This window comes from Callospermophilus lateralis, chromosome 8, assembly GCF_048772815.1.
Source record: "Callospermophilus lateralis isolate mCalLat2 chromosome 8, mCalLat2.hap1, whole genome shotgun sequence".
In the NCBI taxonomy this organism is placed as follows: Eukaryota; Metazoa; Chordata; class Mammalia; order Rodentia; family Sciuridae; genus Callospermophilus; species Callospermophilus lateralis.
This window is the reverse complement of record NC_135312.1, coordinates 114,123,808-114,151,608: the sequence shown is the minus strand read 5'-3', so window position 1 is coordinate 114,151,608 and position 27,801 is coordinate 114,123,808. Positions and strand designations below refer to the sequence as shown.

General features: G+C 42.5%; 1 protein-coding gene across 1 annotated transcript in view; it reads right to left on the bottom strand.

The window, feature by feature from the left end:
* The window catches only part of Gatb (glutamyl-tRNA amidotransferase subunit B), a 79,845-nt gene that overhangs the window by 40,849 nt on the left and 11,195 nt on the right, over positions 1 to 27,801 (bottom strand). Inside the window, exons 3-5 of the mRNA XM_076865276.2 lie at positions 7,417 to 7,530; positions 4,793 to 4,991; positions 4,256 to 4,378 (exon numbers count right to left, since the gene is read on the bottom strand). Of these exons, the coding sequence (XP_076721391.2) occupies positions 4,256 to 4,378; positions 4,793 to 4,991; positions 7,417 to 7,530 (436 nt within the window). The remainder of the gene's footprint in view (positions 1 to 4,255; positions 4,379 to 4,792; positions 4,992 to 7,416; positions 7,531 to 27,801) is intronic.

Sequence of the window (27,801 nt, the reverse complement as noted above, 5' to 3'; positions counted from 1 at the left end):
AACCACCTCATCTTCCATCTGAACTACCACCAGCACCTGTGAACTGGTCTGGGTTTCACTCTCTCCTTCTGGAATCCACTTCCCACAGAGCAGCCACAGTGGTTTTCTAAAACATTAATCCCACCACGATGTTACTTCCTTGCTTGGAAACCTTTCAGTGATTTCCCTTGCACTTGGACAGAAATCGAAACTTCTCGCCATTACCTGTAATCGGTCCCTTGCCAACTTTATAGCCATCTCTAATGCCATTGCTCCTTCTGCTTTTCCTACAGTGCCCTCTGTCACCTTGGGCACCCCAGAGCGTATTCTGAGCTCTTTTACACCTCAGGCCCTTGGCCACAGCTGTTTCCCCAAAATGCTCATCTCCCAGCTCTATGTGGCTGTGCCTCGAGTCATTCTTCAGGCCTTAACTCAATGCCACCTTCTCTGAGGGAACCTAAAAAGCAACACTGTCACTTTCCAATGTTATTCTGAACCACACCACCTCATTTATTTCCTTGAAGCACTTATCACTGTAATTACTGTGTTTTATCTGTTAATGTCCTGGTGTCCCCATGAATATAAGCTCTTGTGGCAGGAACAAGGTCTTTCTCAGAACCCAGAGATGGGGCTGGCACATGATGCTTGTTCAGTGTTGAACAATGAATGCCAACACGCTGTTATCTTCCTGAGCAATGAGTAAGCAGGCTGGCCTCCATCTCACCGTAGGCTCCTGACAGGTTCTAAGATTCTGTCTGAGCAGGACTCATCAACAGTTGGACTCTTCTGAAAGGCCCATTCAGCTCAAAGGCAAACTTCCATCTATACCCAGCTCCGCTCAACCAAATCTCAATACCTGGGAGACAACTTTTTTTTTTTGAACTCAGGGAACCCTGAATTACTCACTTGCTTTTAAAAAGGAAACCATCTTTCACAATTTAGAATTCTAATTTGGAAGAGGAATAAAAGCTTGAATTTTAGTTTCTTCCAGAGAAGACCATACTACATAAATGTCTGAGAGGAATCATTTAGTATCCTGTGGTGTTGAAAGAGAGTTCGCGAGCCTAGATTCAAATATAGTATCAAACATTAACAAAAGACTCTCTATCCAGAGAAGACAAAATACCTTTTAAACAAATTAAGTTAAATTGCCTCAAGTGCATGAGAGCCTTACCAGGCAGGTTTACTTCAATGCATTCTGTCCCACAGAGGGAGGGCCTTCATTCACTCATCATGAGAATGTTACCAAGCTCAATTTCTGTCTTCCAAAGGCTGAGAGATTTGTAACAGCAAAACTAAAATACTATACCACTGAGCACAGTGATAGAGTGCAGTTACATATTTTTTTCTAAAACACATTCATACAACAGAAATACAACATCACGACAGAAAACTGTTTCTGCAAACAGCAGGGATTCCAGGCTTTGGTAGGAAGGTCTGTCAAGCTATCTCATTCTGGTTGCTGAATACTCCCCAATACTTTAATAACAAGATTTAAGAAAAAAAGTATGCACCCACACATATAAAATGCTATAATTTCCCCCCAGTGCTAGGGATAGAACCCAGGGCCTCGCCCATGGTAGACAAATGCTCTACCACTGAGGTACATCCCCATGTGAAAGGGACCAAATTCTACTGAACATAGCTCACAAAGCATACCTCACCAAAAAATGTGGTGATTCCCTAACAGCAATCCTATTTATTTTTGTTAATAGAGCATGGGCACTTACCCAGCACCGTCTGTTCCCCAGGCCCTGTGCTATTTCATATACACTACTACATTCGCTCTCCATAACCTGGCTTCCACGACAAACCCACTAAGACAGCCCCGGGGTATTTCAGACTTAGCATTTCCAAAAGGAACTCCAGATCTCCCCCGTAAAGTCACTTCTCTCATGCAGCTGCTCCAACTCCACTCAATGCCTCTGTCAGCTTCCTGTCCTTTCTGGTTTCTTCCATTCACTTTCTACACACCGTTCCTTAGGGATACCTTTTATAAATGTGGAAAGTGAGGCACAGAGAAATCAGAAAATTTGCTCAGGTTTCTACCATGAAAAGCTGTGGGACAGGACTGCAGCCCAGGTCTGGGACCTTAGAGCCCTTAGCACTCGTGATCTGCTCCTCTGGTTACTCCCCCAGTGGGTCTCTGTGGCAGTCTCGACACTGCTGTGGTGCTTAAATAAAGATCTTCTGGAGTCGTCACCTGGGCTCAAATCCCAGCTCAGGTGCTTCTTGTGAACCCTGGGCAAATAACCCCACCTAACCCTGTAGCTGACCTGTACCACAGGTAAGGAATGTCTCAGGAATGTTGTAAAGAGATGGTATGACGATTTTTAAAAATTCTCAGTGAACTGGTGAGCATATTTTAAATATTCCAACTGGTAGATACTACTATTGTTGAAACACTTAGTAGGTCTACTTCTACACACGTGCTGTCTGAGAAGGAAATGACTTGGAAATGGCTTGAACTGGTCCATGTTCTTTAATAAAACTATCAGGAACTCAATCACAACCCAGAACAGCGGAGGCCTCATTCCCGAAGCACCGTGTCCGCTGGTCTTCACTGCCACCTCTTCTTTAGGGTGGCCCTAGGTACCCAGGATGCAGTCTCCAGTGCTGACACAGGGGTCCTAGGGTAGTGGGACAGAAGGATGAGCCGAGGAGTCAGGGCTGACACAATCTACCAGGAAGCCGGACTCCAGCAGACTGCAGGCAGTCCCCGACTCCCCACAGCCTTCAGAACAACCAAAGCCACTCGGCTGCTGTGCCGGAAGCAAAGCTGCTGGATTTGTGTTTAAAAGAAACAAAAAGTGTCACAACAAATGAGATTTAATGAACATGCTCAGCTGTCACTGACTCACGAGTTCTTGCCGTCATGGTTTATCTCTTGGCAAGGACCCAGATGGGACTATTTCTCAGCTAACAGGTGGCCTGTTTATTATTCCACAGGGTTCACAAGAATCACAGTGGTTTTGAAGAAGAATGGAATAATAAAAACTTTCTTAAAGCAATAGAGAATCAATGCTTAGCGCATTAATGGATAACCATCCAACCTGCCCATATTTCATATATGTTTTGTGGGTAAAAATGTAGCATGAGTGATAAATGGAAAATGGAAACTTCTTTTAACTCTCAGTCTCATTTCTATAAAGGAAATGTGTAGACAGCTAACCTTTATGTAATTCAAATTTATGGGGCTCTGTGTTTCTAGTCTTTGGCTTAAGATGATAGCAAATAAGCAAGTGCTGTCTCCAGACTTGACTTGTACCAAAGCTTTGATGGTACTCTCTATTGCTTGTATGTGACAAATGCAGCATTACAAATTCCGAAGGCCTTCTGTAACATGCAAATACATCATGAAACATGATAAGGGTGTTAACAGTACTATGGACCAGCAGAGAGAGGAACGTTATCACTGGTGGTGTGTGCCATAGAAGACCACAACTGTGCATTCAGATCCTGTATTTGGTCAGGGAGTGCTTGGAGGCTGGGAACAGAAAATTGGGAAGAAACCATGGGAGAGATTAGCTTTCAGTAATTTAAGGGAGGGCAAAGGAGCAAGGGCTAAGGGAGTTGAGCCACCAAGACACTGAGCTTGCCCCAAACTTGTGATTTATATCCAATTTTCAAACATTTAAAAGGGACAGTTTCTTTCCTTCCCAAGGGTACAGGTGTTTATTTTGTTGCTTGGGTTTCCTACTTTATTTCTACTGAACTTAAGTCTGGGTAAAGCTTTATGTAGTCAAAATCTGGGCTTACAGCCAATATTATTTGGCTTTGGTTGCACATGGATGGAAATTGTTTTTTTAATAATTATTTTAATTGTACAAATTTATGGAGTAGTGTGTTAATTTGACACATGTATATAGTGTAATAATCAAATCAGGGTAGTTAATGTTTCAGGGTTGAAACTTCTACAAAAAAAGGAAAAGAAACAGATCCCCCTGTCCAAAAGTAGCAACTATCTATCTATACAGAACTCAGGAATTATTCTGGGAAAGATGAAACTGTTTAAACACATTATTTCATGAGTCCTCATGGTTTTGATGTAAGAAGCTGGGAGAAGACACCTTCTCCTGTGCTCATGTTCACTGGCTTGCATTACTGCGCTGCTGTTATGTATGTGTTTATTTTTATTTGAGGCTCAGAAAAGAATCCAAGGGGGTAGGGAGCCGGTGGGCAAAGGCTGAAAATGGGATGTAAACTATATTATAACTGATGGAAAAGAACAAAACTCAGAAGAGGCCCAGGAAGCAGAAAGCAAGATGGTTCCTACCTGCCATGTTTGCCTGGCTGGTCCCCAGGGCTTGCAGTATCAGCTGCAGCTCCCTGACGACTGCTGCGGCCTCTTCTCCACAGGACAGGTCGGGCTCCAGGACCACTTCCAGAAGGCCGACTCCTACCAGAGAGAGGCGGAGTCAGCCTGCCTGTGTTTGGCCAGTCCATCAGCAGACAAACCAGGCAGAAGTCTCCGGGAAAGCCTACATTCCCAAAGGGCTCTCGAGGTGGTTCTGGCTTGAAATTGTCTCTCCTTCCCCCACATATACTGACTTCTAACTCTGGCTTATTTCTTTTGACATACATCCAGCTGCAGGGTCCGTGACTGGGTATGGAAGTCTGTCTGACTTTCGGGGTGGCCCAGAAGTGCTCACAGCTTGGGGGCCGTAACACCAACACGAACACGTTGCTTTCCATCAGCCAGGCCCCTCTGCCTGCTTTCTCAATTGGTTTTGGAAAACTCCAGAAGTGAAGAAAGGTGTCTAACACCCAAGGAGCCAGAGGCTGGAAGGAAAGACTGAAGCACTGCGCCTACCTGCCCTGTTCAGATCAATGAGCGTCTGGGCCCTCAGGTCATCGTGAAGGCTCTTGCCGCTGTCCTGCTCCAGCTGGATCTGCTTGATCCGCACCCTCTTGGAGACCAACTGACCCCGCTTCTTCCCTACAAAGACGCTGTAGGCCAGGCTGCCATTCGCAGCGATCGGGAGCCTCTGCTGGGTAATTTGGTAGCCCGCCTGCATTCAAAGACACACGCGTTACAGTCACTAGGCCAGAGCCGAGAGCTGGGATCCAGGTGACTATTCCTTTTACTGTCACACAGCTAAAGGCTTATGTGAAAACAAAGTGAAAAACAACAAAAAGAAGAAAAAAAAATCATTTATGCACTGCTGCCATAATTTAGCCTGGCTTTTCCCATCACTCCCTATCCTCCCCCTCCCCAAACCCCTCACAAGAACACCATAACAATGCAATTAACACCACCAGACCCATTTTCCTTATGGAAAGCCGTTTTGGGGAATAACAATAATTTCATTGTTGGGGCCCCTAAAAAGAATTTATTGTTTTCATTTAGCTCATTAGCCTAAACCCTGCATCTCAGTAATCAGGCGCTGTCAGGCCATCCCTATTAGTGAATGCTGGCTGTGCATTCTCGCTCTCTACTCTCAAGGGGATAACAGCGGTGGTCAGTGTGTTTAAGCTTGCTTTGGTTCTGCTCTTTCAGCTAACCAATCATGCCAGCTGCCCTCCCTGACCCAGCTTCCCTCTCTCGAGCCAGAAAGAGCTGTGACGCTCACGCTCAGCGAATGGAAAGCACACAGTACTCAAATACTGATGGATGGTGCAAGGACTCTGGCACCTCCTTCTGAGTGGAAAGGAAGAATTGTTCTCAAATGCACACGTGCATCAACACACACTAAACAGACCACAGGTCTACGCGGAGAACTGAGGCAGAGCAAAGAATCGTAGCTACATCATCTGCAGCCCTCGCTTAGTTCTCAGTAGGTTCCACTCGTTTAATCCCACGACATCCCTAAGTAGCACAAGGCACAGAAGGGTTAAGGGCCTTGCCTAAAGCCACATGCAGATCTAGGAAGTCTCAAGGTCAACATGTGAACTTGGTGGTTTGGCTCCAGAGTCTGACCTCCTCTTCACTAGGCCAGTCAGCAGTCTGTAAACTTTAAATGAATCAGAAATATCAGGGGCTTGTCAAAGCACAGTGTGCTTAGTGACACCGCAAAGGTTCCTGACTCAGTGGGTCTAGGGTGGGGCCTGAGAAGTTATATTTCTAACGAGGTCCCAAGAGATACTGATGCTGGTGCTCAGGAACCACACATTGAGAACCCTGCAGGAGGCTAATTCATTTTCTATGCTAAGATAGGAAGTCTCAATTTATAAAACTAAACTCTGGGGAAGGTAAGCTGGAGAAAATATAGGATGCCCTGTTCAATTTTAATTTCAGGTAAACAATGAATACTTTTTTAGTATAAATATGTCCCACACAATATTTGGCAACAGCAATTGTGATTATATGACCCACCTGGGCCAGAAAGAACAGAAGGCCATAGATAACCAAAACCTCTCGTTTTCATCATATATTGCTCAGGCTCCCACCTTAACCAAAGTGGCCGTCATTTTTGAAAGATGAAGAAATGGGGACTAGAGATATAGCTGAGTAGTAGGGAACTTGCCTAATACTGCACAACCCTGGGTTCAATCCCCAGCAATCACAAAGAAGAAATTCAAACCAGAGCAGAGCTTGCTAGAAGGCTGGAAGGTTGGCAGCCCAGGGGAGGCGGGTGACTACAACTGCAGTGTTCTGGTCCTATTTTATTTTTTATTTACTTCTCCTCCTGTCTCTGCCCACTACACAACAAATCACCCCAACCTTCAGGTCAAGGAGAATGACCTGAAGAGGTGAAGCAACCTTATCTCTATTGTTTTGCGCAGTCTAGGGGAGAGCTAGACTTACTATTGGAGGCTCAGATCAAATGACACATTATTTTGGGAAACCCTCTCCATGTTTCAGTTTTGTTCCAACTCTGAATTAGGAAAAAGTGGCTTTCACTCACACTGGACGCACTTAAATAAAAATCTAATTTTAAGGAAAAGGCAGGTAAATACCAAGTTTATTGCTCAGCCAATTTCTGTTGTTCCTGCAGCTTTCTGGTTCGTGGTTCTGCTTACTACTGTTCACTTACTTGCTCCATGTGAGATGACAGAAATGTCCCCAATAGCCATCTTACTGGGAGCTTCAACTTAAGAGAGAGCCGCTCTTGCAATATCTGTGGTCTGTGGTGGGCACCGACCAGTGTATCTGCCACAGGGTCAGCCTCTGTCCTGCAGGCAATTAGCACCAAACACCACGGTGGGGCTGTGCCTGACAACACTGGCTTCTCCTAGTCCCCATTCAATTATGAATGAGCCACCAGAAGCATGAGGCTAAGCAAGGAGTCAGCAATCAGGACAATTGCATCCAATCTAGTAAACATCGGGGGGCACCTGCCTTCATCAGGGCCAGCCAGAGCTCCCCGCTGGGATGGACAGAGCGCTGATTGAAAACATGAGCGGGTAGCCTTCTCTCCCTGGCTTCAAACCCCGCAAGGCAGGGCTGGCCCAGCTCTGAGAACTTCCAGGGGGTGGATCACAAAGCATACTTACTGGGAGGTCTGCATAGAAGTAGTGCTTCCTGTCAAAGGAGGACTTCTTGTTTATGTGGCAGTTCAGAGCCAGGCCTGTCATCACTGCAGCTTCGACACATCTCCTGTTGAGAACCTAGGGAAAAGCCACACAGGAGCTCCTTTCAGAACCAGAGCCAGCTGAACCAGCGCTTCTCCTTCACACTGACATCCTCCCTGAATATTCAGCTGGGCCCTTCCATGGGCATTAGCTCTAGTTCTCTATGTGGGCAGCTCCGATTCAAAGCTGTCTGTCTGCAAACCAGGAAAATGGTACAAAAAAGAAAATGCACAATAGTGGGCACACTGGGGACCCTTCGCCCCAATTCCTGCTGTTAAAGTTAACAGAAGAGTCCCAGAGAGGCTTAGTAGAGTGGATTACTTTGTGACTAACCCACCCACTTCTGCAAACAGAACATGGAGCCTGTCAGACCCCCATGGAGGGTCCAGAGGCAGCTCAGCAAACCACCTGGGTGAGATCTGAACTGGAAAGGCCCAGGTGGGACCCAGAGACTGACGGGTGTTTATTTACCGACAGAGAAAGAATGAACTTCTGAGAACTACATTTTCTCCAGGGCTGGGAAAGGGGCATCGTGGCCTCCCAACTTTCAATGCAGGCCTGGCCAGCTCCCTGACTGGGGCTCTGACCGGCAGTGTATCACATGGTTGACTCCCCATGCTGCTCGGCTTTGCAGGGGCCCATGGAAATTCCCTGTGAACCCACCCTGAACCTCTTTCAGGAGTGAAGGACCCAGAAACAGGTAGCAAACATCCTAGCCCCAAATGACATGAACAGCTTTAGGAACTTTGGGGTCTGGAAGTAGGCAAACGACTAGAGAACATGGTAGAGGAGAAAGAGCCCATCAGCAATCAGGTACTCAGCCCACTTCTGCTCTGGATATCCATATTATTAGGAACCTCAGTTTCCTCATCTCTGAATCAAGGATTTGATATCTACCTTGAGGAGTAGATAGTATACTAGCTAGAACAGCTAATCTGTCATGGAGACTCAATAAATTGTTTACTTTCCCATTCTACTTTGGGAAAATTTGTGAAGATGTTGTGCTTGCAATGAAATATATTTCTATGTTTTGTTACAGTATTTATGGTGTTCTTTAGTAAATTGAGCACTTATATGTAATATTGTAATGCATATAATAGACATACATCGTACAATAGTAATTATATCTATTACTTAAATAGATAAGGCTTTCCAGTGAAGCAATTTTCATATCCATTATTTTATTTTATTCTAATCTGTAAAGGAGTTAGTATTATCCCAATATTCCAATATTTCAGACAAAGAAAATAAAGACCTAGAGAGACTACAAGACTTGCCCAGTTGGCAAGCTCTGAAGCCCACATGTGCCCTTGGTGACAAGCAGAATCCCTGAGGTCTGGGGACTGGCTCTCTGTGCTGAGATGATGAGTGCTAACTGATCACATGCAGATTTTTAAAAAATCTTTAAAAAAAATTTTTTTAGTTGCAGATGGACATAATACCTTTATTTTATTTATTTAGTTTTATGTGGTGCTGAGGATGGAACCCAGGGCCTCACACATGCTAGCCAAGTGCTCTACTACTCAGTCACAACCCCAGCCCTGATGACACACAGATCTAAAAGCAAACTTAGCTGCATGACAAACTAAGAGAAGCCTCTACTTGCTGCAATATACAACCCCCAAAGGAAACCCACACAAACCTCCCCACTATGACAACATCACACCCCTCCTTTTAGGAACCCAGGTTACAAATGGAGGGAGCCCTCTCACAGCTTCTATTCCAAGTTCTTCCTTCTGGGCCTAATAATGTTGTGAGTTCTGCAGTAATCAAGGTTTTCAAGGAGAGGTGTGCTGGGGAGCAGGGTGCTCTCATTATTGATGTTTTCACTTACTAATGTTTGCTATTTCACCAAGTGGTTGTCATTGCAAAACAAACAGAGCTGTGGAGAATCCTGTCAAACCCCAGCCTGGTGCCTGGGGTCCGCCATCCTGAAGCTGAAGTCTTGGCTCTGAGCTTTGCAGCGCTTGTGACTCTGGGACTCCCTGCCTGCACCACACTGGCTTTCTCACTCCCAGAGCTTTTCTGACCGCCACTCTCTCAATTTGTCCCTTTGGGGCTACGCTATGTCCTCCTTCCTAGCATGAAGAGAACCCAGGTCACTCTGTTTGTTTTTGAGCACACAAAACAAACTGCCCATGCCTGGTACCAGGAGGGAGTTGCGAGTCGTATGTGATCACAGACTCTCACTGTGCCCAAGTACATGCAAGTGCCCAGCACTTGATAAGCCATCAATTTCCAAAGAAAAAGAATGCAGTAAACCCCACAAACATTCGAGCAATATTGAATATACTTTAATCTTTTTTTGATGATTTAGAAGGCTTGAAGTACTTCAGGGTCAGAATTATAAGCATCAATCATTGCCACGCTGCAGGTGCACAGAGGGGCTAGTAAACAGAGTGCCAGTTAAAAGAATGCCAAGAAACAAGAATTTACTATGATCTTAGTCAAGCTGCCTGTGACAGATGGAGGTCCAGGTCAGCATGTTCTGAGGATAGGATGCCGAGCTGGAAAATTCAACTGGGTCTGTCTAAAGCATTTCTTGAGTGTCTACAATATACTAAACATTAGGGATCCAGAGATAAATTGGACTCTGTCCCTGCCCTCAATGAATCTGCAGTGGTGACATGAACCTGCTGCCTTTCCAACACCCTTTTCAAGCTCATCTTCCACCAGAGTGATCTTGCTAAAAACGCACCTTGTGGTAGGTATTTTATTGTTGGAAGTCGCTCAATGGCTCCCAGTGGCCCCATGATACAGTCGAGCTCTTGGATGGTCTAACTCTGTCCTCTGTTTTAAATGTCATTTCCTCCTGTGCTCCCCACCCACACCCCAAAGGTCCAGTTTTCCCACACAAACTACACAGTCCTCCTGACTCTCTGTGTCCTTGTTCCCTTCAAAATCTTACTGAGATGTCCCCACCTCTGCGAAGCCATCATTACTATGCTTCCCAGGTACCTTTTCTGTCTGTACAATTCCATCTGCGCTGTTCACAGCGGACTGAATCTGTTCAGATATTTCCACACAATTATAAGTCTCACGAGGATAAGAACTGTCTGTTCATCCCAATACAAATGGGAAAAAAGAGTGGTGTTCAACTCATGGGAGAACTCACAGGGGAAGGAATGCGATGGGTACTGGGCTGGGGGAAGATTTCAGAGAGCCAGTGATGCCCAATCTCCCCTGCAGTCCTACCTGCCACCTGCCAGCCTTTAAACTTGTTTCTGGAAGTGCTCTAGGTGATAACGGACCATGTGTGAGGTGACCAAAGGGCTAACTAGAAACTCAAAAGACTAACTTGTCCTGAAGAAAACATGTTCCATACTTTTCTTTATAATTACTCTAAAGGACAATGAAGGATCACAGTATTAGCCATAACAGCTCTCAAGTGGAAGGAAATCAACAGTTCTCAGCACTCACTCAGCTCATCTTTCTCAACTGGGCCTGGGGACACTTCCTTTTGGCCTCAGGCATGATCAACAACAGGTATTTATTGTGCACTGGTGTTGTATGAGGAGGTCTGAGATGTGTGTCTCGTAAATGTCCTCTTAGCAATCTTAGCACAGAGACTATTGTGATCTTCATCTTAGAGTGATGAAGGGAAGCTCACAGATGAACTAATTTGGCCAGGTCACACAGATATTAAGTAGCAGAGCAAGGAAGTCAGACCCCGGAACCCAGGCTCTCAACCATAACCTTCTATCTTGAATCTTCAAAGAATAAAGTGTGATAGTTTTAGTTCTCAAGACTATTAACCTGGCCATAACTCCACAGCAGTACCTCAAACCAAATCCTGATGCAGACAATTTAAGGCAGATGTTGCCTCTAATGTTTTATTTCTATCAGATTCTCTCTACATAGGTCTTTCCAGCTGCTGAGTTCCCAGAGGGCAGGCACTATGGGTTCTTTTTTTAGCTTTCTAAAACACTCAATACATAGTCTCTGGTATATAGAGGGTCTGGTAATGTGTGGACCTGTAGGTTGTCTCAAATAGCAGAGGATGTTCTCTTGCTAGATTTCTGACACAAGGATTCATAAAATGATTCATCAACTGGGAGGCTAATTATTTTATTTCATCAGAAGGCAAGAAAGCTGTAAGAGGCAGAAGTGAGAGATGAGAGTCAACCAATTTCATGACTAGCTGGGGAGAGACTGGGCAGAACACGGTCTGGAAAAGAATATCAGGGGTGGTGGGTGGCAAATGGGAAGAGAGTTTTTTTAAAAAAAAAGAATCATTTGCTGGGCTTGCAGGTCAATGTGAGTAGTGCTGCAACCATACTTTGTTTAGAATTTAAAATACGTCTAGTGTAGCGTAAGTCAACCCAGAAATGAGCAGGAGAGCTTCAAGGAGATACTGGGATCCCAATCTGAGAAACAGCCTTCTGAGATTCATTTAGTCTAACCAAACAATCATGTTCTGATCTCTGGGTACAACAGACCATTACATAATGACAACTTCCAACATCACCCCCCATCACTATGTTCTACACATTCTACTTCCTTAACACATCCTGATTTTCTGTTTTCCTACATCCTCTAGGACATAATTCAAGCCTCCCTTCAAATACCACCCCCTCCAACCACGAGGGGCCACTGACCACCTGGCCAGACGCTTCTTCTTCTAGTGTCTCTTTCACATCCTCCAAGAGCGACCTTTGTGAAGGTCAATCTGTTCATGTATTTTCTCTGTCTAGAATCCTGCCTCACTGCTCCACCACACCCAAAGGATGCAGTCCAGGTGCTTAGCATCTTCAGTACCTGAAACCTAATGCTCCCTTGCAGCCAAGTGTGAGACTGCTTTTGTACAAACTGCTACTGCTGCTGGTAACATTCTTCTTCCTCATCTGCTTGAGCAAGAAGTGTTCTGACACCTGGCGAGACTCTCAGATGTCACCTCCTTCGTGAGCTCTTTTCTGCCACTATCCAGGTTTAGGTGTTCCTGCTCCTCTGTTCCCATGACACTCAGGGGAAGCACCATCTCCCCCACCAGCCTGTGCTCCCTGAGAGCAAACGAGTCATTTGGCTTATTCTTCTTTGCCCCATGGCCTAAGCCTAACACCAAGCAGATCCAACATTAGCTAAGGTAATGAATAATTTAACATTTCCTTTATCAACACCCCAAAGACTACAAGCTATGAAATAAAAGCAAAATTGTTCTATAAAATGTATTAGGAAAAGGAAGGCACTCTCGTTATGTAAAGTGGAACATTTTAAATGCACAGACTTCCTTACACACTAAATAGAAGAGTGGAGATGTCAAAGGGGGCGCTGTGAGAACGGCTTAGGGGACTCTCAGCAGCAGAAGCCACCGTATCCCAGGGCTGGAGAGAAGTGGGAGAAGCAGTGTTAACTGGAGAGCCAGGGTGTGGAGCCACCAGAGGATGCGGAAAACATGGCGGCCCTGTCTCCCAGAAGCTGGAGCCATGATGAGATCCAGGTGTCACTAGAGATGCTGATAGGGTAGAGCAGGGAGGAATAATACTCTGCTACTTCTTTCTTCCTATCTGCAATCTTTCATCACACCTCCTGGTGGCTCTACCCAGACAGAAGGCAGCTGACCCACTGGGATCTGTACCAGGAGGAGCTTGGAAAACAGAAGTTGCAAATTTGAGGACACCTGTCCCATGACAGGCAGAGCAAACATATATTTTGTGTTCATTTATTTGACTTTTTCTTTGGAAAAATGAGTAATCAATAAAATGCTGCCACTCTCAAGTCTGTCCAGTCGACATAAAACTGCAAATTTGGTGGGTTCCTTTTTTCACATACTGGGAACCAAGAATTATGACATACTACTAATCTGTAAGGAACATTTGTGCTAACTCACCTGGTGTGAGCTGAACTGGAAATCTACCTTCAATACTAGAAAAGGATTTGCTGAACAAATTAACCGAATAAAGAAGATTACATAACTTACTGTCAGTGAAACATTCTCTAGGATTTGAGCATCTTATGTGAAATTCTATTAATTACAAATAAATCTGCTCATGAAAGCCAGTCCCTGGGAGCCATCCTGGGAGACACTGGGATGGACTTGAAGGAGCAAACTGCACGACTCTCTAAACAGTCTGCAATGCCCACTATTTCTCTGCCCTTCCAACCTTGCCCTCAACTGGCAAGTCCACGATGCTCCAGTACCCAAAGTTAGTCCAGTGAGTATCCATCCATATATCTTTACAAAGTTGGGGTGACACAGCAGTACTGGCGTCCTCACTGAAAATTTAGTTGACAACTCCTCTGAACACTAAAACAAAGACTATAAGGTGATGTTTTTCAAAAAGCCCAAATGGCAATTACTCTGTGAAATTTATGCTAAACATGACAGATCTGATAATTAGGATATAGCATGGTAAATGCTTTAATTTATGGAGAGAAAGTAATTAAAATTTATTAAGTAAAAATAAGGCAGTAAAACGGGCCTTTATCTTACTGCTCACCATAAATTTGTCTCAAAGCATGAACTCCCTCTGATTCGTATTCAAAGCAAGTTATCATGTGATAAATTTTTATTACAATAGAGAAAATGGTTCCCCATTTCTGTGCCCTACACTCCTTCTCACCATTGAGCCCTTTTATCATCACCCCAAACAAATACAAAACTGTAATAACGCTGTGATAATTCAGCTTGCTAAAACTGGTTAAGATAATTTTTTAAAGTAGAATTTTACCATCATAAGTATTAGTTCTATTCAGGTATTAAATATATATGTAGGTGTGCTCATGTAAACATATATGTTCTGTATGTGAAACATGAAGTTCACAAGCATTGCCTAGGGAAGAGAAAAAAGTAAATGCTACATTCTCTCTTTCGTTTATGACCCTCTTTCACAAAAGGGAAAAAAATAAAATATCCATCACATGTGCAATAACTCCTGGTCAAAAGAAGAGAGGTGTGGCTGGCAGTTGCAGCTGTCCCTCAGCTCCGAAGTTCCTCTTCATTCCCAGCCCTCAGTCCCAATTCCACTTCCCATGGGAGCTCAGGACCAAGGGCAAGAATACTTCTTTGATGTAAACAACGTCAGAAGCCTCATTTTTCTCATCTGGAAGTCCATCCTCCTTCCTCTGCTTACCTGGCAAGCTTAGATGGCCGACAGCCAGTGCCCAAAGTCAGCACTACATGAGGCTAGAAATAGGCAGCCTATACGAGCAATTTCTCTTGCTAAGACCTGACATCTACCACTGAGGATGTAAGAAGGGCAATGACTTTGGCCTATGCGGGTCCTAGGCCTGCCTCTAACCTGGGCAAGAAGAGTTCTCACACAACACTTTCCGGATTTTACTTTGAGGTTGTTTACCTAACTATGGTAATAGTATTCATTTGTGGAGGCCCATGTTTGGCCAGTTAGCCAAATTAGACAGGAAGGCTAGAGAGTGGTTGGCAGCCAGTAAAACACAAGTCTTGTGTGTGCAGGTTAACTGGTCTCTTCCTCTTCCCACAATGTTCCCAACGGCTGCTAATCTAGCATTAGTCATTGGTGATTAACTCGCTTTCTAAACAGACTTTTATAAACAGATGAACCGGACCAAAATTGAGTTAGAAAGACCTGAATCTGAATCTCTCTAATTTCTAATTTCCTAATGTGCAAAAGAAAAATTAGTTATATTTTGCAGGACTGTCCTGCAAATCAAATAACTCCACCCTGGCAGGCATTTAGTAATTCCTGTTTCAGAATGGAAGTGTTATTAAAGGCAAAGTGCTTACCCCAGTCAAATCCTTCATGTGCAAACTTTCTAGGAGGCAGGGATGTCTAATGAGAAAGGCCTAAACAGCTCCACAGATCCATTAGTCTGGATTTACAATCCAAGGTAAGGCACAACAGATGCTAAAATTATGTGTTATGTCAACATAATATTTCCCCCTTAAATGATAACCAACACCTTTTGTGATAATTACTGTGCTATCTCCAGTGGAACAGAGAACATATTTCTTAATGTGTCAGGAAGCTCATATTGCTTCATTTTCTCCATTTTATAGTGAAGCAAAATTTTCCTGGGTAATTCACCTCTGGTTGGAAAAAGCTCATTCTTAGGTGAAAGAAATGAGCTTCCAACAAGCTGGCCAATTATAAACCAGTTAACTGAGCCAACCGTTACCCACATCTCACCGTGGCCTGCTGCACATCGGTGACTTCCTGTTTTCCAAAGTAGCAGCTACCTTTAAAATTCAATGAGTCAATGGAGAAAACAGGTAGGAAGGCAAGGAGCGGACACAGGAATCAAGCCAAAAACCAAAATCAACCGCCAACCAAACTAAAAAACATTGTTCTTTTTGAATACAACTTTGAGATGGAGACAGGATCTTTAATGAAAAAAGATTTCCCCTTATTTTAGCTATGAATATTGGTTTTTCTCTAGTTCATGACTTTGAAACAAAGTATCTAAAAATTTAAAATGCCAAGCCATATAAACCCCATCATTTTAGATTTTCTCCCATAACTGAAACTGCTAAGTCTTTCCAGACCTGTCTTAAAATTTACTCATAAGATTCTATACCTAGAGAGATTTTATGGAATGCAATGATAAACTATATCACATCACTGAAACCTCAAGAGCAATCAGAGGAAGTAATGGGAAATATTATTTTCATGACTGAAATACTCTAATGATCAGATGAGGTCTACTTCTGTATATGAGAGATTAGTATTAAGGTGAACGATCGCATTATTGCTGAGAAAGGGAACAACTGACTTGAACCAACCTAACCAAGTAAGGCATGCAGCTAGGTGTTTACTATTGGTATGGATAAGGAGTTTGATGGAAAAAGACCTGTGAATATCAAAAGTGAATCCCCAGAGACACATGCCATTCAGTGAAAAATGGACCTGCTGTGTTCACTGGTCCCATGAATGTTCTGAGAAGGGAATCTGTGAAAGAGTTAATTTTCTGCACTGAATAGAAACAGTGTCTTGTTAGAGGTTCTGGTAAGCCCTGAAATCATGGCGTTTAAAAGGGAAAGAAAAAAGGCTGAACTTCTATAGTGCAAATATACCTATTAATTATGTTTACTTCCATAGTAGATAAGAAAAAATATCTGGCCTGAGATATTTCAAAATCATCAATGTTGTGAAGGAAAGGGGAAGAAAAATGAAGGAAAGAGAAAGGAAAGAAAAAGAAAAAATGAGACTACAGAGACATGACAAGTGAATGTACCATGTAATCTTTGGATGCTGGATTGCAGGGATAAAGGCTAATACTGAGGCCATTCTAGAAACCTAAGTATGAACTGCATCAGATAATAATAATTTTGTGTCAATACTAGCTTTCCTGAGTGTGACACATAGAGGAATTCACATAAGAGAATGCTTTTACTCTTAGAAGACAGACACTGAAGTATTTAAAATAAACTTCTATGAGGTCTTTCAAATGGCTCATCGAAGTGGGGGCAACCTAGATGTAGGATAGGTATTTACTGTACTACACTTTCAACTTTTCTGAAAGTTTGAGTTTTGTTTCTAAGTAAGCAGGGAAGGGGCAGAAGAGTATGTAATTCTCCTGAAAGGATACTGAGATGTTAAGTCTCCCACATCTGCATGCCTGTAATCTAAGTAGCTCAGGAGGCTGAAGCAGGAGGATTGCAAATTTGAGGCCAGCCTCGGTAATTCAGCAAGGCTCTAAGCAACTTAGCAGAATCCTATCTCAAAATAAAACATAAAAAGGGCTGGAGATGTGCTTCAGTGGTTAGGCACCCCTGGGTTCAATCTCCAGTACTAAAAAAAAAAAAAAAAAAAAAAAAAAAAAGTCTCCCACACAAAACTCAAGGAATAAATCAATTATAAAGAGAGTGGGGTAGTGGGATGGTAGGGCCTACAGGAGGCAGGAATTGTTTAAATGATACTGACTTGTAAACCACATGGGTACCTAAAGCTTCCATCCACTGCTGCCAAAAATCAGCCATGGAAAAGAAAGCACTTATATACTAAATAAATCTACCTTAATTGACTGTAGTCAATTAGGTTATGGGGACATACTAAGATGATCCCTGTGTATGTAATGAATGATGGTGTGACCCCACCGCCCCCCCCTTAGTATCATGTCACAATCTGTGAACAGGGAATTCTGCAGTATTTATCCAAAAGTATATAAATCCTACATAAAGATTCCATATATACATAATCAAGAATATGAAAGGAAAATTTGTTCTTTTACCTGGTAGGAAAATAACTCTGTCCAATTATATCTTTTTCTGCTGAAAAGTACTTTCATTTCCCTACCAAATTATATGTGTGTCTTATTTTTTACTAATGCTTCCATTCTGTTGCCTCTCTATGTGAATATACTCATTCATTTCCCAATTGGGAACCTCTAAAAGAATTTATGACTGACAGCTTCATATTAATTGTTACTCTGTTGTGAATACATGCCATCTAAGTTATTTCAGGAAATGTTACGTGTTTATCAGTCCCCCTCCCTGCTCTTATACAGGACACTATATATGAAAGTATCTCTGTTTATATTTTAATGATGCAAAGTTAAGAACATGAACATTATAATAATACTAAATGAAATTTACATGCCACTTGAGTGTTTATGTTTTCATATACATCAATTTCTCTGCATAGGTGTAAAAGATGAATAAGAGTAAGAAATAAAGTCAATAAGTTAGTTGACTGTCATAAGTAAACAAAGGTAAGGAGTAGCTACAGCCATCTTAAAGGTTTACGAAAAGCCATAAGGAAAAATTCCCTCTTATGTTTTGTTGTAAATAAACAATTAGCAATTATGGCAGGAGGGAGGGCAGTCTGGAGCTTTACGCTAAGAATATGAACCAGGCCATTCTCATTTATATTTTCAGCTGGCTCCTGACTTCTCTGTGTCCTTGGGTAAATCAATCAGGCCCTCAGTTTCCTTGCCTATCAACTGGGGTTGGAGCTCCCGACCTTGCTCACTGGGGTGGCCTGTGAGTTGGCAAATACCACTGAAAATTCAAAGCGCTATTGACAATCACCGATTCCTGCCTGTCTGTGTCTCCTAAGGAAGCTGCAGAGCATGACAAAGACCCTTGATTGATTATGCTTCCTGCTTCTATACTTGTGAAAGGAGATTCATGCATCAAAATTTGGAACAGAATATTTTAAGGCTCCTGGAAACACAAGTGTGTTTTGATTCTCACTTCTTGTCCCTGCCTCAGCTCCAGTCCTTCTGATAAGGATGCTCCCAGACGTGGACTGGGGAGCAAGGCTCCCCAGCAAGAACTCTCTGCCATGAGGAACAGCATGCTCTTCGGAGGAGCCCAGTCTGACTACCTAACCCTGCCAGAATCACCACGCCTACGCTTGTCATCTCTAGAATGCCAATGGCAAAATGACTTCCCAACTTTGCCAAGATTTTAAAAAGAGCTAAGGGAAAAAATTCCCCAAGATGCTGCAGTATAGAAGATAGCCAACTACCCCCCCACCCCTTTAATACTAAATGTGAAGCAGAAAGCACATAAAAATGGTCAAGTAAGAAAGGTCCATCTGAATGGCCTCAGACTGACCTCGGGGGTGGGCCTTTCTTAGACTTACAGATCCCAAGAATGTACCTGCAGTGTGGACAAAGAATTCCACAGAACCCACCCCCAAAAAAGTGTCTCTTTCCAGATACGATGTAGATGCTAAGAGTGGCTTCATGTTTTCTCTTTTTGAGAATTTAGGCAACCTTTATTCCCTTGTCACCATGTCCCCATGTGGCAGGAGCGACTTCTCTGACAAGTGACTTGGGAAAAGGAAATGAACACATGTGGATCAGCAGCTTCTGTCTGAGCATTTCCATTATAGGCTTCTCACACTCATCGTCAGAACAAAGCCTGTCCGAGCTCTCTATCAGCAGGCCCACAGAGTGGTGTATTCTGGTCGACTCCAGCCAAATGATAAACTTTCTGCAGAAGCAGAAAGCCTGCAGTTTGGGGGAGCTGAGGTCAACTTAAGCATAAAGTACTAGAAGCCATCTGGCTACATATCAAGTTGCCTTTGTCAATCGAGCTATCATCAGTAACGAAACTGACATGCTCGTCTCCATCTGTCTGACTTCTATGCTAAGATTTCTCAACTGGTTCTAGCTCAAGAGGGTAAGGAAGTACCAACAACCATGATGTAACACAGCAGGAGAAACCCAAGAGGGCGTCTGCCATGGCCGGGTCGGTATACATTTTCTGTAAGGGAAGAGCTTTTCCAGGTCTGCTGCAATTTTTTAAGTTCTGGAACTGTCCATGGAAGAAAAATGAATGGTACCCAGCTGCATGATTTCAGGCTGCATTTTTATTATAGGCTTCTAGTATAAATCACCAGAACAAAGCCTGTATGAGCTACCTGAATGTCAGAGACAGAGTGTCACAGAACACTGGTTTTTTTTTTTTTTTAAACTACTACATATTATATCAACAAAGGACCCCTAAGTTTTTATACTCCCAGACATTTTGGTAATGTGTTTGTATTTTATTTTCTGTACATTCCCATGTCCTTTTCTAGTATTTCAGAATTTTGCACAAAATTCATTTTGAACAGTTAAAAGAGTTCTAAGTATTGCACACTCCTCTCTAACAAGGGCTCCCTCTTATTGTGCTCACTATCTCCTCCAAGGGCATACTTTGAAAGGAAAAGAAACCAATAAGGGGATATGGAAATGGAGGGGCAGGGAACCCTCCCTGACAGATGCAATACTCAAGATTTCTCACTTAGGAATAAACCTGAGGAGGCAAGTATGCTGCCTGAAGATACCCCATTACTAGGGAAGGATTATAGAGTTCCTAGAAACACTGAGTCTAAGAGATGCTCTGCAGCCCCAAAGATTCACCTGAGGACAATGAGGTCCCGCAGGCTCCCCAGGGCTGGGGCGGAGGGGAAAACGAACCCCCAAAGTCCTCAGTGATTTCTCCCACTAGCATCGGCTACCCCCCTCAGTTCCACCATACTGCTTTCTGTTGTTCCTTGAGGAGAAAGAGCTGGTGTCATCATTTTAACATAACAGTTAGGGGAATGAGTCATTAAAGATGAAATTTTTTTTTCAATGTTCATTGCTATAGTTTAGATATGGAGTGTCCCCAAAAGGGATATAGGGGTTAAAGGTTTGGTCCTCACTGGCGTTTCTGCAAAGTGGGAGAATCTTTATTGGATAGGGCCTAGAGGGAGGTCTTAAGTAACTGAGGGCATAACCTCAAAGAAGGTTATGGGACACTGGTCTCATCTCTCACTTCCTGGCCTCCACAAGGTGAACGAGCCTCCTCTACTGTGTGCTCCTTCCATGAGGTACTGTACTGCCACAGGCCCAAAGAAACAAGGCTCAGTGACCACGGACTGAAACCATGAACCAAAACAAATCTCCACTCTTTTTAAGTTGATTACCTCAGCGTAACGCTGACCAACACAAACATCTTTAAGTGCAACAGGTGAGGGTGTGCATTCCTGTCCATCTACGGGGAATTCAGAAGAAGTTGAGTCACCGATCCCTCTCTACAGCAATAGCATAGGCACAGTGAGAAGGTGCACAAATCTCAGCTCAGCTGGCATGAAGAACCACATTACATATGGAACAACACAGAAGAACTGCAACGAGAAGGGAACAGAGGGAAACAGCCAAAGAGAGGCAAAAAGATGCCTTTCCTGCCCCATTCTGAGTCTCTGAGTCACCCATCTTCACAGCTTTGTCTGCAGCCCCATCTACGGGGTCCTATCCTTTGTTCCTTACTCTAAGGGTTCAACCTTAGGTTATGGGGGGAAAGTCTGCCCTTAGAATTGATAACCTACTCTCAGCAGGATTGAGGTCAAATTTACTAGCTCCGTGGCCCATGAATCCCTAAGCTAAAAGATAAAACGAAAAATGGCTGTAGCTAAGAACTGAAGCATTGGGGAAAAGCCAATAAGATAGTTCTTTGGAGGGGTTCTTCCACCCAAATACTAGAGTCCCCCTAAAACATAACTTCATGATCCCAAATTATAAAACACACAAGTAAATCATCTACCCTTAGCAGGAATTAGCAGACATACAAAAAGCAGAATAAGATCTCCCAAGAATTTCTGATAGAATTAGTGAACACAGACTATAAAATAAATAAATTTAAAATTATTAAGCAAATAAAGAACTGGATATGTGAAAAAGGAACACATTGCTTTCAAGAGAACAAAAGGAGATTTAGAAGGGAAAATTAGTATTTTTATAAAGGAGATAGTCTCAGTGAAGTATAAAACTCAGTGGATACATTACAGAGAAGAACAGACAGAGAAAAAGAGGGAATTAGTGAACTGGAAGAAGTTATAGAGAAAATTACACAGAATAAAGCATAGAAAAAGATTCCAAAAGAAGTCACCATTAGAATGAACACTGTCTGCATGGAGATCCATTTAGCTATGAGCTGTCTAAAGTCAGGGTTGCTCTCCTAATGGTTAGCTGGGAGAAATCCAGCACACAGGGCACTGAATTTGTGACCAATTAGGTGAGATCTCCTTTTACCCATTTCTAGTGACTGAGCACTCTTCTTTTCTCTCTTCAGGTTTAGAAGAGAGGTCAAATTTACTAACTCATAACTAATCATAATACCTGGAGCATACAGTCAGCATCAATGATGTGTGGTCAATGTATCTGTTTGCATATGAATATATGGGCATATATCTACAAACATACTACATATATATCTCTTAACGGCATTCATGTTTTAAGATATATACTCATGCATACCTGCAAAATAACAGCCATGTATATAAATTATATAAATTAGACTTCTTGAAGCTCCAACTACAATGGGAACACAAATTTGGAGCTGTTCATTAAACTAGGAATGAGAAATATCCGTTCAAACTTAATTTGAACTGATATTTCATTAAGGACATTAAGCTGTGTGACCATGGGCAAGTCACAACAGCAGTTCTTCCTTCTGTAAATTAAAAGGAGTGAACTGAATGACTTAGGCTCTCTTCCTAATCTAGTCTCCTTGGTTTATAGCCTCAAGAAGCCAAACAGCTTTCACACTATCTATGTACTTTATTCTGTAGGGCATGTCTCTGTGCAGAGCCTTACTCATATTTACATTAACAAATGTGATGATCTAGCTTTCTGGGCTAGAGCAGGTCAGAAATAATAATTGAGAAATGAGCAAGAATGGATTTCTAGAACCAAATATACAGACAGTAGCTTCAAAAAAAAAAAAAAATGGTTAGAGGTAGTGGCTTGTAAATCCAAGGAAAAACATTGTACTATGAAAGCTAAAAAGAATGGGCCATCCTAGCCTTTTACTGTAGAATCAGATGGCTTTACACACTTCAATAGCCCTTCAAGGCACCATTATATTACAACACTGAGCAATAACTGATGTTGCTGATAACCTTGAGCAATCAAGAAAGGTTGCCTTAGCTTCAATATACCCTATTTAAAAGCAGGAAAGCATATAATGCATTTAAAAAGAGACCTATAAAGAGGTTAAAAAATATCAAAAGGGTTTTAGATGCTTGGAAAATTCATTCACATGGACTCCTTGTGTATGTGTATGTTCAATACATAGCAGGATACAGAGAGGTACTTATCAATGTGTTATGTACGTTCTAAGCAAGGTACTGTCAAGTAGCCCAAGGAGTAGATAAACTACTTTTCAAAACCACAAACATAGAACTCCTCCTGAACAACATATATAAAAGGATGATCAGTCAACTGTATGAAACATATATTGATAGAAAGTAGAGGTACCGTTATTAATAGAGTCATGTTGCATACTGGGAATGCTGCATGTACAACTGGCAGAGAGACAGGGGAAATGAAAATTGTTGTGAAACAGGAGGCTTTCAAGAATCCATTGACAGGTGGGAAAAGGTCCATGGCAGAGGAGAGTCAAATTCTTCCCCGCTAGAGGGAGGTGAGGTCATCCTGCCTGCTGAGTGCTGAAGTCCATCATGGTCATGAGTCGTCTGAGTTCATTCGAGATGACCAGTTAATAATATGATAAGGCAAGTTTGGACCACTTAAGATTTGAAGAGCTGAAAGGGAACTCTTCCACATTTGTGGGTATGAGCTCATAGACACGCCTCTTATTGGGACAAAAGACACAGCACAGGGCAGAACACTTCATCATTGGAAAGAAACACTCTTCAAAGGAATGGAGGAAACTATAAAAGTGACTTGGGAGAGTGACTGGCAAGAAGAACGTCTGAGAACACAATGTAATTACAGGTTCTGCAGATTACATTAAAGCAAATCATTGAAATGGAAAAAAATTTTAATAGAAAACTGTCACATTTTGTCTTCTTAGTCAAATAACTAAACATCATCTAAGTGTGAATGGACAGAGAATTAAGTACATATCTGATTATAAATGTATGCATTTAAACACTTTTCCCCTGATGTTTTCTTGAGTCTCTGTTTCATTTCTACATTTTAAGTTAAAAACCACTTTATAATTACATTTAGAATTAAGGGTCAGGAAAACATTTCAGCCAGATGCCCTGTAGACTACTCAAGTATTTTTAAACCTGTTAGGACCTCCCAAACAAAAGTTATTACTAATATCTGCTTAGGTTCAGAGAGTAAGAATACTGCAGATTTAGCTGGCTTTATCAGAAGAAATTTTAAAATAAAATAATTATTCTATCAGAAGAAATTTTAAAAATAATCACAAAACACTTTATAAAAGCATTCGCATCCCGATTTCTTTCTTTCTTTTTTGTTGAGGGGTGGGGTACGGGGATTGAACTCAGGGGCACTCAACTCCTGAGTCACATCCCCAGCCCTATTCTGAATTTTATTTAGAGACATCCCCAGCCCTATTTTGAATTTTATTTAGAGACAGGGTCTCACTGAGTTGCTTAGTGCCTCACCGTTGTTGGGGTGGCTTTGAACTCATGATACTCCTGAGCTGCTGGGATTACAGGCATGCGCCACCATGCCCAGTACATCCTGATTTCTTGAGGGAGGCAAGACCCTTTCTGGTGCAAACTGCATACTTGGATTCGAGAATAAATCCCCAACATAAGGCCTGGTATCTGTACTGTTAGTGCCCAGGGAACAGGCATTATTTATTCCCCTTCTTCATTCTCCTCCTTCTTGCTAACAATAGTGTATACTTTTATGAGTAAAAGAAAGTTTTGCAAAATGTGCTAAATAACATCCCAGTTTTCATTCCATAACTGCGAGGACCAGATTCTAAACATCTCTGGTATGAAAAGCCCCAAACACTTTTTAGACAGTCTGATTCTGAGAGGAGAGGAGACTGTTCTTGCATACATGTGTGAAAAACAGCTTTAAATGTCTTTCCCCCACTTCTGGAAACAAGAGGCATTCATGGTTGCTAGGAGGTTCTGTGTTATGTACAGATAAGAGCTTTCAGACAAGCAAAACATGAGAGTCACTGGTTTCTAATTAATCTAATTGTGGTGTAGCCTGATTATCAGAAGATATCTATTGGGCCAACGGAGCATTCCTACCAGCAAGCAACTGGATTGCTCTTCCCCTCCCTCCCCTTTCTGCTGCTTAGGGACTAAAACCAGTATTTCAAATTACAAAGAAGGAGCGTGTGCGTGTGCGCGAGCACACCCATCTAAGACAGAGCATAGAGGTTTGCACACATTTCCAACAAACTCGATGCCTTACTGAAATCTTACCATTACTGGCAGCATTATTTGGCCAATTATGGAACAAAAAGACTTGTAAATCCTGTGACATTTTAGCCAATACATATATTTTTTTCCTAATTTTCTTTCCATTTCACATCCATATACAAGTATTTCAAGGAGAGAAACTGGAAAGACATGATAAAGAGGAAATAAACAACTCTAAGCAAACAACCTAGGATCCTGTCTATAGTTCTGTAGACAAATAATTAGCTAATAAATTAAGGAAGATTCTGTGCCACAGTAAGAGGTTTTACTAAGTCAAAATAATGAGTGAGGCTGAATCCTTGCTAATAAAAAAAGAATGCCACCTTTAGTTTAGCTGTAATCCTGCTTATAAGGAGTAAAATGGGCTGAAAGACCTTTTCAGGCTGCAAATTTATGATGGAATTCCATAAAATTCTAAAACTAAGGTAAAATAAGAAGATAAAATAAACGTGTTCCTAAAACCCATTTAGAAGAAGGGTCACTGATCAGAATGGGGAAGATGTGTTTACACAGTCGTCAGGACAGCAGGCTAGGCAGAAGCAGACCTGGTGCAGACGTGGGGTGGACAGGGGTGGAGGTAGGGGATGAGAAAAAGCATCACACTTAAACACAGAGACATTTACATACATATAAACTGATACATGTGCATTCGCATGCGCGCGCGCGCGCACACACACACACACACACACACACACACAAGCTCAAAGCAAAGCACTTCCTCTGGGGCCACAAGAGTGGTGAGAGTTTAAAGTCATGGGATGCCCAAGGGTGACCACAGAGAGACAGGACAGCAAAGGGATCAAGAACATGAACCCTGAAGTCAGACTACTGGGTCTGAATTCTGGCTTCTCTACCTACCAATTGTGATAACCACAGTTAAAGCCTCATAGCAACTCTATGAGGTTAAAATAACCTGCTACATACTTAGCACTCGGTAAATGTTAGTAAAATAAATCATTATTGTTGACCAGGCTGAAGAGACGCTGGTTGTCACCAATCTAAAATCCCTCGAAGCAGAAGGCTGTTAATTCATGTGGGCAGGGAGTTAGGAGGGTTCTCAGCAGAAAGATGTGAGCCAAAAAATCCTGGTTCACTCTGAAAACCTTCTACCACGAACTGAAGAGCTGGTATTCGAGAGGCCACCCACCTTAGGTCATGGGTGAAAGAATCTTAAGAAAAACAGCCCCTGACCCTGAACCTGGCTGGGTGTGGGGCTGGACTGGCACAACCTAAGCTGTATGACAGTCAAGGTCCAAGAAGTTAACATAGAAACTGGTTTGTTCAATAAAGTCTCACATGCCTTGGCAGAGGCCATCAGGAATTCACTCCATAGATGCTGCCATCATCCAAAGCCTAATCCTTAAATTAAAAATCGCACTGAGCCCAGAGTAGAATAAATACAAAAAACTGCCCCACCCCTGGAAACATCTGGCTCATGCTATCAGAGAAAAACAAAATACCTACAAGGGATGCAGACTTCTCATCAGCAGTAATAGATGCCTGAGCTCAATGAGGGGAACGTCTTCGAAGTGCTGAGGGGAAATAAATGTCAGCTTAGAATTCTACATTATCATTCAAGAGGGAAGGAGAAGCAGAAAGAGCTGGAGGTGTACAAAAACCCAGACTCCATCACCTATAGACCCAGAATGCAAGAGGTACCAGCACCAGGAGGAAAGAGCACCAGGAGAGTGAGATCTAAAAAACTGTTTTCTAGAAAAGGAAAAAGTCAGACTGAAGCTTCTTCAACGATCCATGACCAAACCTAAGAGCTTACTTGAGCCATGGGAGACACTTCTTCCCTCAGGGTCACAGTGGGAGAGGAGTCTTCCTCCCTGTGCTCTAGAGACATCTTTCTCAGGAAGTTTAACCTCTAATTTTTAAACAAAATATTATAGGCATGTATTTTAAATTAACGGATAAGGAAAAGCAGCAATGCCCCCACATCACCCCTTCCTACATCCAGTCCTGTTCCTGGCAGCTACCTCCTTCAGATCTTTGAGTAGTCTCGTCTGGTATTTATCTTCCTATTTTTAAATAATATGCTGTGCCGGGAGACCTTTGGAAAATCCATCACCTGCTGGCGAAGGCTGAGGCTGCTTGGCTATTTGCCATGTGACAATCCTTCCTTAATCTGGCAAAAAGTCAGACTTGATAAACTGTCACAATGACACAGTGTACTTGTTTTTAGAGTATGGGGCTATAAGACTTGGCCCATTCCATTTCCAAGAGATAACTGATACTAAGTTACAAAGTGAGAAAATAATGAGACATTTTGCAATATTTTTGTACTTACTCTATCATAAGGATTTACCCACACTTACTACTTTATTACATTTATGTTCAAAAATAAAACATGCCCACCTCTAAGTGCTTACCCCCTCCCCCATGATAAACTCGCCAACATGAAGTTCAAAGTCAGGTAGCTAGGATGGGGGTTATTTCAGACCCACCAGGGGAGAGATCCCCATCACATGCATGAGCTTCAGTATGGATGAATCTAAAACATGGATGAGTCTATTCCTCCCCAAATCAGAGTAAGGGTGAGTTGTTTGTTAGGATATGGGGAGGAGGGTGATCTTCAGTGTGTGGATTCTGAGAACACAAAAGAAGAAAATTCCACCAGCAGAAGCCTCAGAAACCAATACAGGTAACATCTGATTATTATTTAATGTTATATATAAAATAAAAAGAAACTTTATTAGAAAAAACCCTCTGTGACTAATAGTCTCTTAGGTATTTTAAGTTTTTCACC